The sequence below is a fragment of the Mixophyes fleayi genome, chromosome 3 (assembly GCF_038048845.1).
Source record: "Mixophyes fleayi isolate aMixFle1 chromosome 3, aMixFle1.hap1, whole genome shotgun sequence".
Lineage (NCBI taxonomy): Eukaryota > Metazoa > Chordata > Amphibia > Anura > Limnodynastidae > Mixophyes > Mixophyes fleayi.
In genome coordinates, this window is record NC_134404.1 from 179,878,047 (window position 1) to 179,896,613 (window position 18,567).

Here is an 18,567-nt window from a genome sequence, read left to right on the forward strand (position 1 = left end):
GTGGTCTTTGATTGTCTCTCTGCACGCTGTAGAGCAGGCCTGTCCAACCTGTGGCCCTCCAGGTGTTGTGAAACTATAAGTCCCAGCATGCCCTTCCAGCTATCAGCTGCTTGTCTACCGGCAAAGCATGCTGGGGTTTGTAGTTTCACAACACCTGGAGGGCCACAGGTTGGACAGGCCTGCTGTAGAGGAATCTGACTGCTTCCTGCTCTCTGATGGGTTTTAGTCTTTCACCACAGTGTGTGCAAACATCACTATACTCTAGTGAACATCCAGTGCCATCCACCAATCAGCGATTAACAGCCATCTACTGGGCCTGTCATACCCAGTAACTTTACGGCAGAGCACTGCATGAACCTGGTTGGCAGCTGAAAAGTCAGGTCCATGCAGCACGCAGCCGGCTGGCCCCAAAGGGGAATAACTGTGCCAGCCTGGGGGCAGATGGCCAGCCTGTCCGTTGCCAGACTCACAGACCTTTGAAAGTCTCTGTGTGTAAGTCTAGCAATGAGTTGTACTTACATTTGTACACTGTTCCTTCTTAATACCACCTACAACTCCACATTTACTTGCCATGAGAGAATACCACTAGCAGCATACCCATAAGTGAATTTTACATCCAGATTAAAAAAAAAAAGTACTATTTTAGAAGTTGAGGAATCTTAAATTATAGGTGGTAGATTGTTCGAGTTGTTGTTTTATGGCAATGTATAAAGTAAACATATTAGGTGTTTGATACTGCTGTATCATTACCTTACCTCATAGTATATTCAATGTTAGCAAATCATAAACAGACTTATAAATAATTTAACTGAAAACTGCTATTTGAATAAAGCCAATATTTTTTGAGGGTTTTTACAAAGTATACCCTTTATAACATTGTTAAGAATCAGTAACTCAATCGTTACTTCCATTTCTTGATCAAGGACTTTAGCTCTTGTAACATTTTGAACGCTATTTCCAGTTTGACATGGACACTTAAAAATTACTGGCTTCCGTCTACTGTAATTGTACTCCTCATTTAAACTATCCATTCCCAAAATAACTGCGACATCCTCTCACTGATGAGTTCTGTCTTCATCTCCATTTTTTATTGTAGGCTACCTTATCTTTCATCTTTAGCTTTACCCTTTAAAGAAAAGCATAAGAATCCTTCCAGTGGCCAATAGACAATTTTCTTTCCTTATTTCTTTAACCGGAATAGTTGAAAGTACTTTAAGTTTAAATCACAGTAATGTAAAGTACAGAAACTACAATTAATGCAAAAACAGACAAGAAATGCACGGGATTGCACCAAATTAATTTATTTTTTCAAGCTAGAATTATTTTTATCATCCTTTTTGAAATATTTCAACATACTGTTTTAAATCTTAACTACAGTTATTTAGGTTTTACAGATAACAGTGTAAAGACACATTACACTGTTCAAAGCAATTCAATCTGCCAAATCTGCTACAGTTTACTGGTCCTTCGTAAGATGTCACATTGTAATGTACAATATAGAAATACATAGTACAAAAACGTGTTAATGTACAGCTAGAATGCATGAAATTGGCAAATATTATATTGCATTAACAAGGCATAAATTACATTTTAAACATTTTTGGCCACACTTTGGTAGTTTTTCGGTTACTCATTGCCACTCATAGATATGTCTATCTGGAATCAAGAAAAAAAACAAAGCAAAAAAAAAAACCAACAACAAAAACAGGTGTAGTCAAGTTAGTTATTTAGGCACAAGAGACATTGGTTTGCTATGGTTTTCTTAAACTTTGTTTTAAAGTAATTTTTAAATAAAATAGCCATGGTTGGGATATTTTCATGTGAGATTGCAATCATGTGCTTTCAAACATCTAAAGGGATTTTAACTACATGGGAAGCCTTCATTTTCAACTGGAATAGAAAATGTGCCTGAAAAAGAAGAACATCAACAAAAATGTACAATCTAGTTTTAGGTGTAGATCATTAGGTTAAGATTAAATTTGGTGTTGTTTATATTTGGGATGAGCTGTTTGCCTGAACTACTCAGTCTGTAGAGCATCCGACTGTTCCCTGCTGCTCTGCTATAATTCAGACCCAATACCCTTGAACAATAGGAAGAGCTGTTGTCATTGTTCCTCCCCAACAGCAGGCGTCATTTGTATGGAGTGGGATGTATGGAGGGGTAGACCACTGTCAACCGCTCTGCCTGTTTCAATCAGGCATACGGGACTAGTATTCGCGTGAGTAGATTAGGTTTGCTGTATGCTTCAAGGACCTGGCAGTTCTAGCGAACTGCAAATCGGATGATAGTAAACATAGGCCAGTATTAAATTTATAGTTTTGGGTGGACTTCCTTAAACACTGCATTGGAGTGGTGTATGGAAGGGAAAAAACCCAAACAAAAAAACCCAATTAATTTGCATAATTTATGCAAATCACAATGAAATCTAGTCACAATTCTCAAACAATTTCTGCACAAGTGACATAAATAAGAAACAAGTGGGATCACTCTATATTGGTTTCTATACGGTTTGATTCCACTGTTTATATCCCAATAGACAAATCAGCTGATACCTGAATTAGATAAAGAGCGACAAAAGCACATGCAGATGCACACCTGGTTGTGGGTACATATATGTGGTGATACTCCTTTATATACTGATCGTTACAGTGTATATGTTGTATGGTTTATCCTGCTAATTAAATCACAAGCATATTCCTTAAAATTCATATTCCCCTTGGAGGTTGAATTTGCTGTGTACTCAAAAGGGTTTTCCCAGTGTAATGAGATAAACAGTATATAAACCATCAGGAGAAGTCCTGTAATCTAAACCAATACTCACCATTACAAGGGAAATTATCATTATGATTTCATTCAAAGGAAAACAGCCACTACACATTTCTATTACCCAGTTGCTTTAATGCTTAATGTTTTTTTTTATTTTTATTATTGTGATTCTTATTATTATGATGCTGCTTACATAGTCCTGATCTGATTTTTACCAGAACTTGAAAAAAGCACATGGTCACTGCTGCTGATGAATCTGCCAGGGGACAAAAAGATAGCATCAATGTCCATCAGGTGTATTTTTTAAATTCAGTGAATGAAGTGTAATGTAGCACAAATAAATGTACATTACAATTGTCGCATCACAACAAACCAATTTTTCTAATTAAAAATTCCAAAGTTCCAATTTAACATTGCCCAACAAACAAAAAACTGTACCTTGATAATATTTTTCCCTTAAAATGATTGATAACCAAAAGTATGTGAAAGCAAACTGGCCTGAAGACCACTGGTCCAGATTCCTATTACGTGAGCAAAACACAAAGAAAATCTTTGTTGCCCACTGTCATTATCAATCCACAGATGTAACTGCAGTTATTCCGTCTTCTAGCAAGGTATTTTTGGTAAGCATGGACCTGAAAAAATGAATTGTGAAAGCACACAGTGTAAAACAGTAGCCATAATATAGAGTGAGTGGAAAAAGTTGGCTGCCATGCACATTTTTGCAAGTTAACGGCTTTGTGGTACTACATTACTGTGTGTTATAAAGGCAGAAAACATGGCTATATAGGTCATACCATTGTGGGTTTGTTTTCATTTTTTCCTATGCAGAGATAAATAACTATCTGATAAAACACATCCATAACCACAGGGCAAATATTATCCCAAAGACTGTGATTGGCAGGCAGTCTATTATGGTCTGTACAAGTTTAAGCTGACTGAGCAGTTTTGCAGCTAGCAAACTATTGAAATCATCCACTGTCATATACATTGATATACATGGTTGAACAAACCATTACATACTTCAACTGAAAACAGCTGAGAATATGAAGCCGGTTTAATAATAAACATTGAGGCACTGTGTATGAAAAGTTCCAGTTATCGTATAATATATTACTGTACTTTTATGTTCCGCAAGTCAGGCTTCACAAACTGTGGCTGTCAAGCTGTTGTGGAACTAGAAGTCACAGATTACCATGGCAAACACTCAACAACAGCTGAAAGGTTGTCTTTAAACTGATATAATCCATGTGCATAAACCTAACATTGCACATTATCATCTTATTAAATCATTTTGATAAACATTCCTAAATTTTGATATTTTTTTACTGATATTTCTATTAAAAGCATGAATAGGAATGGTCCATTTTTTACCTATATTATTATTATTATTAATTTTTATTTACCTATACCTGTAGGGCGTGTTTTTATTACGTTATGTAATTTAGATTGTTGTAGATCATTTCTATACTTCTGTGAAACCAGACATTTATATTCCTTTATACATTAATCAAAGTAAACAGAATTATGCTTAGTCCCTACAGATCAGCCATTGATAAATAAATCAAGGTTAATCATTTTCTTACTTTCTTCTCCATATTGTGCTATTTAAATAAAGCAGCAATGGTTCACACATACAACTCACAAATGACAATTATAAATAAGGCCAATGTACCAATGCATTTCCAATCAAAACGTATGTGTTTGTTGAGATTGAAATTTGACTCTTCTGAAGAAAGTATCAAGCAATTCATGTGCAGTTCAGAATGAACTTGGTAGAATTAGAAAGATCAGGTTACTTCAGTGCAAGGTCACTCAAGGAAGCAGAGACCTCAGTGTTCACTTGGGCTGAAACACTGGCTGGAATAATGTTTAGATACATGTCATACTGTTGGTCCATGCCCAGGTAACTGTCACTCATTAGATATAAAGTGTAGATGCACCTAGGGAATAGAAATCAAATAATAAGATTAAGGAATTTGATAGCATCAACATTAGCCTTCAAATTCAAATCATTAAAATGAATATAAAGTTATAATCCATTAACAATAATTGTTAATATTACTGCAATATACTATTTTTATGTTATGAAAGTATCCACCACTTACCGTCCAACACTCTCTGGAGTGTAAAATGCAATGGATGCTGTACTCCTGTTTCTTATGTAGCTCACTCTTTTCAGTGCAATAAGTTCTTTTCTATCCACTTCACCCAGGATTAAAAACCATCCCTCATCCTTTGCCTTTGGGAACTTTGGAGCAATTGCTTTACTGTCCTGCTTTCCCTAAAATGAATACAATACAATTAAAATAATATATAATTAAAATGAAGGTTTAGAAATATGCAAAATTTATATATCAGTACTCAAAAAAAACAGAGATTAACTAGTAGATAATAAACCTGAAGAGACTACCAGTACTCTCACAGTCAGTGATTAGTTTATCAAATATCCTATTTTTATAAAAAACGTATCACTTGAAGGCTATATACTTAAAATAGTAGTTGTGTATGTATTCTGAACTATGAGAAAACTGCTATGCATTTTATATTTGTGCATATTCACGCCCGGACAGGTAATCAGACAACATAGGCATTTTCCAGAAGGGTCTCTAAGTCTGGGCGTATAAGTGGACTAATCAGGGCTAAAAATGGTCTAATCAGCCCTAAGTCAGCTTCTCACTCATGGCTTAAATAAAATAGTCATGGTCTGCACTGCTGCAGGCACTACACACACTGTACATGGTCTCCAGCATAAAACTGGGTCGACAATGTCAGCAAAATACTTACAAGCCACCCAGTGTATGGCAATGGAGCCCTCTGTAACATAATTTTTATTTTTTATTTTGGAAAGTATACAAATGTGTGCTGGTGGGCTTTGTATGACAGGTATGTTTATTTTAACCCCAGTCCATTGTTATGTATATTTTATATTACCTGTACTATATTCCAATAGAAGATAATTTACTTGGTAAACTGGGTGCCATATTATAACAATTTACAGCTTACTTCAACTGGCCAGTGAAGAGGATCACTCAGTTGCCCAGGGGACCATTTAATAATAAATAGCAGTGATAGAAAAGTTTCGCTGCGAGATGCGCTGATAGAGACACTCTTCTATCCCTGCTTTTTGTTAAATAGACTCCTATATACCCAAGCTGGTTTAAAGTACAGAAATTGCTTCTGAGTGAAAATATATCTTAAAATATTCCACATATTAGGCTATTCTTTCTAAAATTACATTATTTTGTACAGATACAATAAGCAGTGTGTGGCACAGCTATTGTTGGGCCCCACTCACCTCATGACCCTATAGTGGCTAAACCCCCTGTACCCTCTATAGTTCCGCCACTGAGTAAGAATGAGTTATACTAGTTGCAGCCTTAGACAGTAAGTAACTAATGTGCAATAAACATCTCTCGGTGTTCAGTATATGTGATTAAAGGGTTTTTGCCTCTTAATGGCCCAACCTTATTTTATGCTTTAGAGATGCATCTGTTTGACTGAAAAACTTGTCTCCCAAAGCTATCCGTGGCAACCCAATACATTTACGAAAATGTAACTGGCTAGTTCTCCTGAGTATAAGGATATTGATACTTTGTAACATTCTTTCCTATGAAAGTATATTGCATTTGCACATATTGAGGTGGAAATCCAGAAGTAGGCAGAAAAAAATGGGGTGCAGGAATTTATTTTTGGGAGGCCTGGTACTGCATGTATTCTGGGTGATGTTTATGCAAAATGCATTAGAAAATTAGTGATATAATTTTGGGTCTGGGAAGTGGAAGGAGAAGGAGATGGGGGCTATATAGCCATGTCAGGGCTGGGGGGTGCAACTTATTATTTGTAATAGTGAACTAATGCTAACTGACAAGTCACACGTGTCATCTATGAATGCATGGCTACAGGGCATGTAACAAAGCCCCAGTGATGTCAGAATGACATCGCCTGATTTCTGAGGAAAACCCAATGTGGAAATACATTGGGTGTATAGTGTTCATATTACACACTATATATACTTATTGGACAAATTGGACCGAATTCTAAAATGTGCTGGGCCCTGAGCTGGAATCGGAAGCTGTCACCGTAGTTCTAGCACTTCTAAGAGTCCCCTAACCAGTGGGCCAATGCTAAGGGCTCACTCCTAGTTTAAAACATACTATGCTGGGTAATTAATTATTTTTAAGGGGTTTACAGCAACATACCTGAAAAACATAAATTACTCAACATAAAATGCAATTCAGTAAACTAAGATAAAATGGGTTTTCAATTTCCCTGATCCGACAGGCCCCTTTACTGTACTGGGAAGTTCACATGAGAGGGACATCATCAACCCTGCTGCTAGGCCTGTGGTAGCAGTATAGAGCAGAACAGTACTGGACTGTGGATGGCCTCAGGGGACCAGTGCAAACCTGGAAAGTGGAAAGCCACATTTCATCTTACCTTAGTGAGTTTCACTGAATTCTAAACTATAAGTTTTGTGCTCCATTACTCTTTAAACTACTACATTATAAAAACACATGTTATAATAATCTATAATTAGCGACATTTGGAACTCTATACTGTAATTAACAAGCCCCTAGATCAGGTGCCCCAACCAGTCTACTGTTGCACTTACAGCCACACACAATGTTCCTCAAAACTTTTGTGTGTGAAAGTGGGTGGACAGAAAACACTTTTGTTTATCAAAATTCTGTGGATAGATAAACAGCAGGGAACCAAGACTTAAGGGATGTGCATAGTGCACTGTTGCTAATTTTTACAGTGAGTGAAACTATGCAAATTGACAGTGTTATTATTTGGGGTGATGCTTATGTATTTTTGTACGCAAAAACTATTGAAAATAAACACACCTACTGCACAGCAGAACAGAACAGCAGGTCATGGCACTACATAACTAGCAATGAACAGCCTATCACAGACAAGCAGAAGCACTAACATGGTCTTGTATTGGAGATATTCTTACCCAATAAATTCATACAAGAGGTGTGTGCAGTGAACGGTGTGCACCTATTTTCAAAATTTCACACACATTTTGCCATAATAGGTATGTATTTCTATATTTCCATTTAGAATGTAAGCTGTTCGGGCAGGAAACAACTATTTCCTCTTGTTCCTTTCAAGCAAATTCACTTACATTATGCAATACTTCCTTGACTGTAACTTGTAATCATATAAGGCTTTGCATACACTACTATATAAAAAAAACTATACAGACCCCGTATATATTATTATTATTATTATTATCATTTATTTGTTAGGCGCCACAAGATTTCCGCAGTGCCATACACAGTACAAACAGTAGACTATACAGGGTGAAACAGTACAGAACAATAAACAAAATACCAATACTTCAGAAACTCCAGGCAGGCTGCTGCAATAAGCATGGAGCCGAAGAACAGGTGAGGAGACAGGAGGGAAGAGGGCCCTGCTCATGTGAGCTTACATCCTTAAGGAGGGTAGACAGATCCAGGCACAAGGGGAGCCAGAAGAGAGAAGGGAGAGCAAGTGGAGGAGGTGAGGTGGTTAAGTAGATGGTTGGTAGGCTTTGCGAAAGAGGTGAGTTTTCAGTGCACGTTTGAAGCAGCACAGAGTAGGAGAGAGACGGATGGAGCGAGGGAGGTCGTTCCAGTGAAGGGGGGCTGCACGGGAAAAGTCTTGGATTCTGAAGTGTGAAGAAGTGATAAGAGAGGAGGAGAGGCGGCGATCATTGGCTGAGCGCAGGGAGCGGGCAGGAGTGTGTATGGAGAGGAGGGTAGAGATGTAGGGGGCAGTATAGTGGGAGAGAGCCTTGTATGTGGTGGTGAGGAGTTTGAAGAGGATTCTATAGGGGAAGGGAAGCCAGTGTAGGGCGAGGCAGAGAGGGGAGGCAGAGGAGGAGCGGCGTGAGAGGAAGATGAGTCTTGCAGCCGCGTTGAGTATAGAGCGGAGGGGGAGAGATGGGAGCGGGGAGGCCAGTGAGGAGAAGGTTGCAATAATACAGGCGGGAGATGATGAGTGCGTGGATGATGGTTTTGGTGGCATCCTGAGAGAGGAAGGGACGGATGCGGGCGATGTTGCGTAGTTGGAAGCGACAGGACTGGGCAAGGGAAAGAATGTGGGGGACAAAAGAGAGAGGCGTCAAGGGTGACGCCTAGGCAGCAGAGTTGGGTGACAGAGGAGATGGTGGTGTTGTTGATGACAATAGAGAGGTCGTGATGGGATGGGAGTCTGGGCGGAGCAAAGACAATGAGTTCCGTTTTGGAGATATTGATTTTAAGAAAACACGCAGACATCCAGGAGGAGATGGCGGAGAGGCAGTCAGATACCCGAGACAGGAGGGTGGAGGAAAGATCGGGAGAAGAGATGTAGAGTTGAATGTCATCAGCATACAGGTGATACTGACATATAGTGCATGTCACCTCGTCATGTCCATGTATTGTGCATGTCACCTCGTCATGTCCATGTATGGTGCATGTCACCTCGTCATGTCCATGCACTGTGCATGTCACCTCATCATGTCCATGTATGGTACATGTCATTCCTCCCTGTTAGATTGGGTAGGGGTAATCTAGTAAAGGGAAATTTCCACATCTTGCCATGTAAAATGATATTTTTCAGTGATTTGCAAACCACCAATTCAGTAAAGGCAAATCCCCAAAAATGAACTCACAGTTTGCAGTGAGATGAGTGTGGGAAAAAAACCCAAAACTTGTATGCATGTACAAAGCTTTCCCATTCAATAGCCATTCTTTTTAATGGGACTTCCAGCGTGTGCGCTGTATGCAGAAACCCCATGAGACGAATGGGAAACCTGAAGTCTAAATAATTGTAAAATAAATAATTATTTGGGCATAGTGAACTTACCAACTCCCAAATTTAGCATGGACTGGTTTCCACTGAAAGAGGGAGAGCATGAGTGTGTGGTGCTATGCTATAGTAAAAACTATCCCCTGGCTACATACCCTGGGCAGCTTCTCACAACAGGGGGATAAAAAGTAGGAGGTCTCCCTGCTAGATCAGTGTTCTCCCCAGTACCTATTTACCAGCTGTTTTTACTACGGCAAGCATTGTGTGTGTTAGACTGTTAGACCACTGACCACCAGGCCTGGCAGGTGTGGGCAATAACCGCCAACATTTTACATTATTATTGCAAAGTATTAAAACTGCCCGCACCAGCCTGCTTCTTAATGCCACCCGGCTGGCAATATTTTCTGGGTAGAACACTGTAGAGTGTAAACCAGTCTCATGCTAAGCAGCTTGGGCTGGATCCCATATTTAACAGGGAAACCCGCAGCAGAGTCACCCTGTTCTTAACTACAACCGGGCCATGCTGTAAGCACAAGGTTTAAGCCTCTATGGTGGAGGGTGGGGTGCAAAAAAACAGTGTGCTCCTGCCCAAAAACTACCAACTTTAAGCTAAAAAGGGCTGAGACACTTCCTGGACTGTGGCTACCAATAGAAAGCAAAAAATCAGGGACCCTCAAGTGGCAATTTCAAAGGAGTTATTTGCTTGCAGTGCACACGTTGGAAATCATATTAAAATTAACAGGATAAAGCTGAAATACTTTACAAACATCAATAGTTATATATTTTTTTAATTGATCATAATTTGATCTGGGAATAAAAGTATTATTTACTAGATTACAGCGTTTGCTGAACAAAATCGATCTTTAATACTCCCCCATAATCTCCCCATAAATCCATGCACGTATCCAGAGGGAACCCTGGCCACACCCCTGGATGAGTTAAATGAATGTAAATAAACTCAGAAAATCAGTGGTGACACTTTTACAAACAATATGATCGTCTTCTCATACTCCTTTTCATTTACTAACTATGAAAACAGCTGAATATCTTTAAATGAGGAGCACAGGAAAAACATCAGGTGTTTGTAGAAATACAATAAATGTAATACATGGTAACACTGGTTTTCAAAAGGACAAAATAAAGCATATTACTAAATATATCATGTTGTTTATCATAATCACCAAAAACATTTCAGTAGCTCATTGTAGAGGCAAAGTCACCAGCTCCGTACCTTCTTGTACCCTGCACGCATCCTGCGTAGATTGACTTGCAGCACATATTCCTGATCAGCATGTAATGTAAGCCATTTTTTCTCCTGTGCCCCCCCTAGAAAGACGATAGGTATGGAGAGCTCATTCTCTGCTTGTTCTGGATTCTCCCACCAACCTTTAATGCTCAACTGAACATCAATCACTGGAAGATTTGACACAAAGGCCCATGCCTAAAACAAGAGAGGAAATAACAAGTGTAAAATACTATACTAAATATGAAAAAACAGCTGTTAATACATAAAAAAGAGGCAGCGAGTTATATTTATATAAAGGAAGAGAACATGTCCTAAACCTGTATTTTCAAAGATTTAATGGACATCCAATCCACTGCAGCATATTTAATTATTCAGAGACGTTTCTCTATTTTTTTTTTTAACTAACGCTATTATTATGTATACACCATTGAAACCAGGGATCATAGCAAACCTTACATTCCATGTGCTTCTGAAGTAAAGGTACTGCTTACTAAGATAGCTTAATGAAAAACAGATGGCACAATGGACTTTCAAAGATGTACTATACCATCTCTCATAAACCACAGTTATATACATACTTGCAAACTTTTAAAACCTGTTCTCCAGGAGGACAGGCCATGTGACAAGTGTAGGGGGGGGGAGGAGGGGGGCGTGGTCACCATAGCTCCATCCACTACTATACAAAAAGATAAAATTCACTGCATTGAATGGCGGTGGGCAGGGCATAATGACATGATTGCGTCACTAAGCTCCGCCTCCCCCAGTATCCGGGAGATTGCATACTCTTCCGGGAGTCCGGGAGAGTAGGTAAGTATGACTCGTACAAGGATCTTTAAAAGGTCCAGAAATTGTCTCAATTTATTTTTTAAAATTTGTAATTTGTGCATGAACTGTTGGTTATACCTTCTGATGTCACTAAAGGTGTTCAGCGGTGTTAATGTGGATGTTAAGCCACAATGCTCTTGTAAATTAAACAGATTGCTGTTTATTTAAAGATGATAACACCAGATGAATTGAGGTACTCACAGTTGCTTGTAGTACAGCAGTATTCAGCAGTAACAACAGTTACAGCAATCAGGCAATACAGATATATGCAGTACACACTTGTATATATAGATATGCTGGTGGTGATGCACTCTTATGTAGATATACAGAAGCAGGAAGGTTTTACTATATACTGAACAGCCGTGCAGTCTATTACTGTGGCAGACTCCTCTAATATTGTTTGTGGGCACAATAGATGGTTTTTGGGAACTTATATTATTGTGGCCACGCAGCTCTCTAAGCTGCAACTGTCCCCTTCACTCTCTTGATGGAAGTAACGATGGAAAGCCGAACTTCAGGTTATCGGGATTCCGCGCATGCGCAGTAGCGCATCACGGACATTCTAAAGCTTATAAATGTGTTTATAAGATTAACAATTTGTTCTGCGGGTGGGAAAGATGGGGGTATATTCTATTCACAGTTGCTCCGCAGAGCAGCAGTGAAAGGGTACTGCACGGATCTGCTACTGGTGTGCATAGCATTGTAGGATTGTTTGCCCTTGTTTAGTACTACAGTATTACATGCTATAAACAGTTTTCTATAGTCACATAGGGGGGTATTCAATTGTTGCTTTTAACGCGCTAAAACAAAAAAAAAACGAACGCTCTAAAAATATTACCGTTAATACGGTAATTACTCGCCAAATTTCATGGGAGCTGCGAGATGAAATTCAGCGAGTAAACTACCGTATTAACGGTATTTACGCGCATATTACCGTATAAACTGTAATTTTTTTTCGAGCGCTCGTTTTTTTTTGTTTTAGCGCGTTAAAAGCAACAATTGAATACCCCCCATAGGCTTTTTTAAAAATTGGGCCTGTGATCATGACCTCATGATCTTTATGTTGTGCATATGCATTACAAGGAACTGTAATCAATAAAGTGTACATCTAAAACAATCACCATTTGAAAACCATTTTCATAATTCTGTGCACTCATCTGGGTAGGTTTCTGCTACATTTTATGTCTGAAGAAGCCTGCCCGTGACAGGGCACAGTACACATAATTAAGATGGTGTACATTTTTTCTGTTACTTCATAGTGCTTAATGTATTATTTAGAGAAAAGAATATAGAACATAATTACAATACATTTAACGATCAGAAAGATGCCAACTGATTATAGTATTTTAACAACAAACTGAATCAATGTTGTTTACAATTAGTTATATAAAGTGTAGTAATGCTAAATTGCTTGAGTAGGGAATAAGGAAGGCTCTTCTTACTACAAGCCTCTCCATGAAAGCCGAGAAGCTTCTAGTTTGTTATACTGTAGATATATACATCTATCTTTTCATATATCCAGACAGACAATGTAAATGCAGGGAGACGGTATATATGCTCACTCCAGCTATTTTTGCAGGTACTATGAACACCAGCCAAACATATTTATCTGAGGATTAATCTTCATCTATTGAATCAGACAAGGACGCTACCATGCATACAATTATTTAATTAGCAGCCAAATCCTCTTCCAGTTAGCAGGCGCTGAAGGCATACTGATGTGGCAAAATATACAAATCTCGCAGTAGTACTGCTTTTTCTCATTACTACTGCAATTAGCACTTAAATTGATGCTTTAAACCTGCTAATTTCTGGAATAATTCAGAATTTTTATGTTACCTGGGATTGCCTCACAGTAGAGCCGGCACCAGATTGCTACGCAAATTGAAGTGTTTTTCAGCCAAATAACCATCATCATATCAGACAGAGCCAATTTGCATTTGGTTTTAAAGATAACAGAATGACAATTTATGCAAATAAATTAGTTAAGTTTACTTCCGAGTTCTCCCTGAGCTAATTATAACAATGTCCTGATAATTTTTCATCATATTTGAAACTTGTGAGCTCAACTTACATTACGGCAGAAATGTGGCAAGTGAAATCTTGTTCTAATTCACACAAATAACCTTTATTCTGATTTTTTTTTTTTAAGAGTAATTGCGTTAAACATGTAGATATTTAATCGGATTTAGTGAAATGTTATTCATTCATACTCTGTTACGGATCTGAATCCACAGAAATTGATCACAAAAAAATTGAACAATCATAGAATATTAATATCATCAACTATGACAAATCCTTAATTACTTTGTGAATAAAACACATCAACTATTTGTAAAATGTTCTACAGACAAAACTCCCAGATTATAAATGTCTTTATTTACTGTAGAGACATTAGGTTTATATAAATTAAATTGTACACTAAACTAAACAGAAATACTACAGGACATATGAATTTTGTATGATAAAGTACATTTGCTACTGCAATATTTTCGCATCAGCTTTACAGTAGCTGTGCATACAGTGCGCAGTAAGAGGAACCTATCCTTTCAGTATCTAATTTTGGCCAGACAATGGCCAATCCTATTACTTGGTCTAAGAGCCAAGATTTGCATTATTATTTTTTGCAAAAAATCAATTATTCACTTTTTATGCATTGAGAATAAGTGAAAACAGTAATTACTGATCATGATCGGTATTGTAAAGGGTGTACAATTTATTGATGCATAGAATTTTATACTGTATGGACTCAAGGGACAAAGATGTTCTAGACAAAAATGTTTTCTCCTAATGAAAAGCACATAATAGGCTGTGGAGAAAACATTTTCATGTGCAGGAAAAACAGCTTAATGAGTGTAAGCAATATTATATTAAGCACCTAATGAAGTGGATTGCCATAAATTCAGTTCTTTGTTGGTTAACAAGCAAGTCTAGTTAAATGTGAATGTCATAGGAAATTTAAGTGAATATATTAATACTATGTTTTAAGCGTTCTGAATTCCATGAAAATATGTAGAAATTAGGACAGTGATTTTCTTTTTTTAGAACATGCGCAATTATTTCTTGAAAATGCAATTTACATGGCGACAGTAGCTGAAGAATTTACCCACTTAACATGACAAGAGCAAATGTTGAGACAGAATCCAAACTACATACAGACTATACTAATATGCTTAATTTATTTCCTTGTCTGAAACTGTATGGCAAGATTCAACTTTCTTTCTACAGCACTAAAATAGTAGTTCCATGTTATTTGCCTGCAGTGTGAATGGCATCAAGGAAGAACTGTCAGCTAAGAACATAGAGGGGACAGGTACAAACTAAATAATTAGAAACACAAATATTTCTGGAACTAATAACAAGCATAATATACATGTAGATTGGAATATACCATTAAATAGGAAAGTATTAATCAATCGAGACACTTTAAAACTCCATATGTCTCCTTTGGTTCTCCACAATGACCAGTTACATCTGTTTGGAAAGCAGGACTGGTGCAAAGTCCTGGGGACAACCTCCACCCACTCAGGTGTGGAGCCTCCATCCTCAGGTCCTTAGACTGGGAGTGTGGCATCATAGCCAAGCGCCACACTCTCTGTGTATTACTGACATGGAGTAGCAGCAGCTTCACATTTAAGAAGCTGTCTGCTTCTCCTCACATCAGCATACAGCGTTCCCTGTGGTGGTTACAAGGGGTATTAAAATCACTGGATAAATGATATTATGTTCAGTTTTTTAGGTGCCTCCTCCTAACCACTGGCACCATAGGAAACTGTTTAGGTTTGCCTAATGGTAGCGCTGGCTCTTATGGTAGTGGAACATAAGCAGTAGCATCCTGTGCATTCTTCTGGGGACATGGGGGTCCTATCAGTCAATGCTTTCCTAGACACCTATTCTACTGAAAAGTAGTGGCCTATGTGAATATTGTCCCTGAGAAGTAACATATGAATCTTTTGTCTTCAGTAAGGCTGTCCCTTGCAGTAAAAGATTGTGAAAGACACAGTAGAATTACCTGGGAAATTTGCATGGCATGGAGCTCCTGTTCTACAATAGAAGTGAAAACATCTGCTTTGTTTTGACATGCAGTTATCAGCTCCGGAAGACACTCAATAGGTCCTGCGACATCTTCAGAGTTGCTAATCCTTTTTCCTGAGTGCCATTTTCTATATAAATAAACAATGATAATGATGATGATGATAGTGATAACAGAATACATGCAACCTTTTAACAAATAATCTAACAAGTGTATAATCATCACAAACATATACCCCAAAGAAAGTTCAGTTTTTCTATGAAAGAAGAACAAGTGATTATTTACATATGTAATTTTTTGCACATGAAATCCAATACTACACCTTAACACATTCCCATTTCTTGTTCTGGACTAATTTTTCCACCCAACTAGCTCATTTTCCATGACACAAACTTTATTTTAATGTAAGAATGTCATAATCTAGCTAAATTTACACCTAAATCCTTCAAGTCCTTATTTATGAGTAGTATGTGTTAATGTTGAACATGCAATTTTTATTCAATACCTTCACTGCTATCTTTAAAAGTAGTAAGGGGAAACATTCTACTTTTCTCCACTGCATAGCCCTTCATTTCAATAGCTGCTTCTAGCATAACATATTTTACCAAAAGGTTGTATTACCATTGTGTCAAAGAATTAAAACACATTATTTAATTGAATAGTTGCACAACTTAGTAGTACAATTTCACTATATATTAAGCTGATCAAATGTTCAATGTATGCATTGGATATATCTGTTTTCTTATCTAAAGTTTACCCTTTTAATTATACTTATAGCATACTGCCACACAAGGTCCTGGAGATCTCCTGGACTCCTGAGAGAACAGAAAACTCTCCCATAAGCCACTTACATGCCAGCAAGGCGGGCAGGGACCTACGGTAATGATGCAAATCGTGTCATCCAACCACACACCTCTGTGAACATTGAGTCAAGTCATGCCTACTTATCATACTGCCACTACCTGTCTCCCACTGGGCAGGTTTGAAAATTATCAAGAACATAAATACATTAATATTTTATTCATTAGTAGAGCTCTATAATATATGGTAGATGGCAATAAATACAAAATAAATAATAGCAATACACAAAAACAGCAATAACAATGTTTGTAATGTAATAGCACTTCATCTTTGTGTGAGACACAAAAAAAAGGGTGACTTATTATAGAACCCTGGATATGAATATAATATTGAAATATATTGCAGGTATAGTAACAATTTAACCAATTAAATGAGTAAGCAAAGAGAATCATTTTAAAGAAAAAGTAACCTAGAAGCAGTGCACTGGGGTAAAATATTAATAGTTACCAAAAGTATATGAAAAAATGCTCACAATGTGCACTCTGACAATCACTACTGACTAATAATAAATATATTGATATTACAAATGAATGTAAAACGCCATTGTTCAAATATCAAAATAGTGAGATCCTAAATATATTAAGAAACTCATAAAATATATTAGCCAATATCTCATCCAATGTGTTAAAAAAAATGATAATGTATAAAAGCTCAGAAAGTTGCATTTTTCAATAGTACAAGATAAGATTAGCACTGATTTAATTACACACGCTTGGTGTTGATAACTATGCTTTATTAGCAAAGTGGAATGTTACTCATTGTTTATTAAGTTAATTTATCTCAGAATACTTTATGCCCATGCAAGTGAGAAATCCTAACCATAAATGTTCATGGTGAAGTTTTTCCAGATACCTCGTGCTTATTCTAAGTTAAAAGACACAAAAATGTTTAAACACAATAAACCTGACATTTCTTTTTCTGTTGACAACATGACCACAAATCCCATCCGCAAGCTCACTGCCTAGATGTAATCCTTGACTCACAAATATCCTTTGTTCCCCACATCAACTCTACCTTTACATAAAGCTGCATACATCTAAAGAACATTTCCAGAATATGTACATATCTCACACAAGACACTGCAAAAACTTTAATTCATGCACTCATCATCTCTCGACTACATCGACTATTGCAATTCCCTCCTTACTGGTCTTCCCAAAATCAGAATCGAGCCCCTACAATCTATTTTGAATGCAGCAGCTAGATTGACTTTCCTTGCAAATCTTTCTGCTGAGCCACTCTGTTAGTCATTGGCTGCCTGTTTTCAACGAATACAATATAAAATTCTTTTACTAACATACAAGGCCATCAACAAAATTGCACCAACATACATCTCCTCACTTGTCTCAAAATATCACCCAACTCAACGCCTCCATTCTGCACAAGATCTGCGTCTCTCTTTCCATTCTTATCACATCCTCCCATTCTCGGTTAAAGGACTTTTTCGGGCTGCACCCTCTTTGTGAAATTCACTCCCTTGCACCACAAGACTTTTTTTCTAGTCTTTAAACCTTCAAGTGTTCTATGAAAACCTACCTCTTCAAACAAGCTTATAATATTCCTCAACCACTCTCTTAATCTCCCTAGGTTACCCTTTTACCACCCTCTGGCACAGCTAACACAAGACAACAACCCTCTCATTAACATGTGTCTGTGACTGAACATATATATAAACACACACACACACATATATATATATATATATATATATATATAGCCATACATGCCCACGCCATGACACTACCACCACCATGCTTCACTGATGAGGAGGTATGCTTTGGATCATGAGCAGTTCCTTTCCTTCTCCATACTCTTAACTTCCCATCACTCTGGTACAAGTTGATCTGTCCATAGGATGTTGTTCCAGAACTGTAATGGCTCATAAATGGTTTACATCTTGTGGTGAACCCTCTATATTCACTCTTGTGAAGTCTTCTCTTGATTGTTAACTTTGACACATATACACCTACCTCCTGAACAGTGTTCTTGATTTGGCCAACTGTTGTGAAGGGGTTTTTCTTCACCAGGGAAAAAATTCTTCTGTCATCC

The 18,567-nt window shown here is 37.6% G+C and overlaps 1 protein-coding gene across 1 annotated transcript in view; it reads right to left on the reverse strand.

Moving 5' to 3' along the window:
- Nucleotides 1-1,284: 1,284 nt before the first annotated feature.
- Nucleotides 1,285-18,567, reverse strand: part of ASCC3 (activating signal cointegrator 1 complex subunit 3) — a 605,262-nt gene continuing 587,979 nt past the window's right edge. The window contains exons 39-42 of the mRNA XM_075202837.1: nucleotides 15,637-15,787; nucleotides 10,785-10,994; nucleotides 4,876-5,051; nucleotides 1,285-4,710 (exon numbers count right to left, since the gene is read on the reverse strand). Of these exons, the coding sequence (XP_075058938.1) occupies nucleotides 4,563-4,710; nucleotides 4,876-5,051; nucleotides 10,785-10,994; nucleotides 15,637-15,787 (685 nt within the window). The 3' untranslated portion in view covers nucleotides 1,285-4,562. The remainder of the gene's footprint in view (nucleotides 4,711-4,875; nucleotides 5,052-10,784; nucleotides 10,995-15,636; nucleotides 15,788-18,567) is intronic.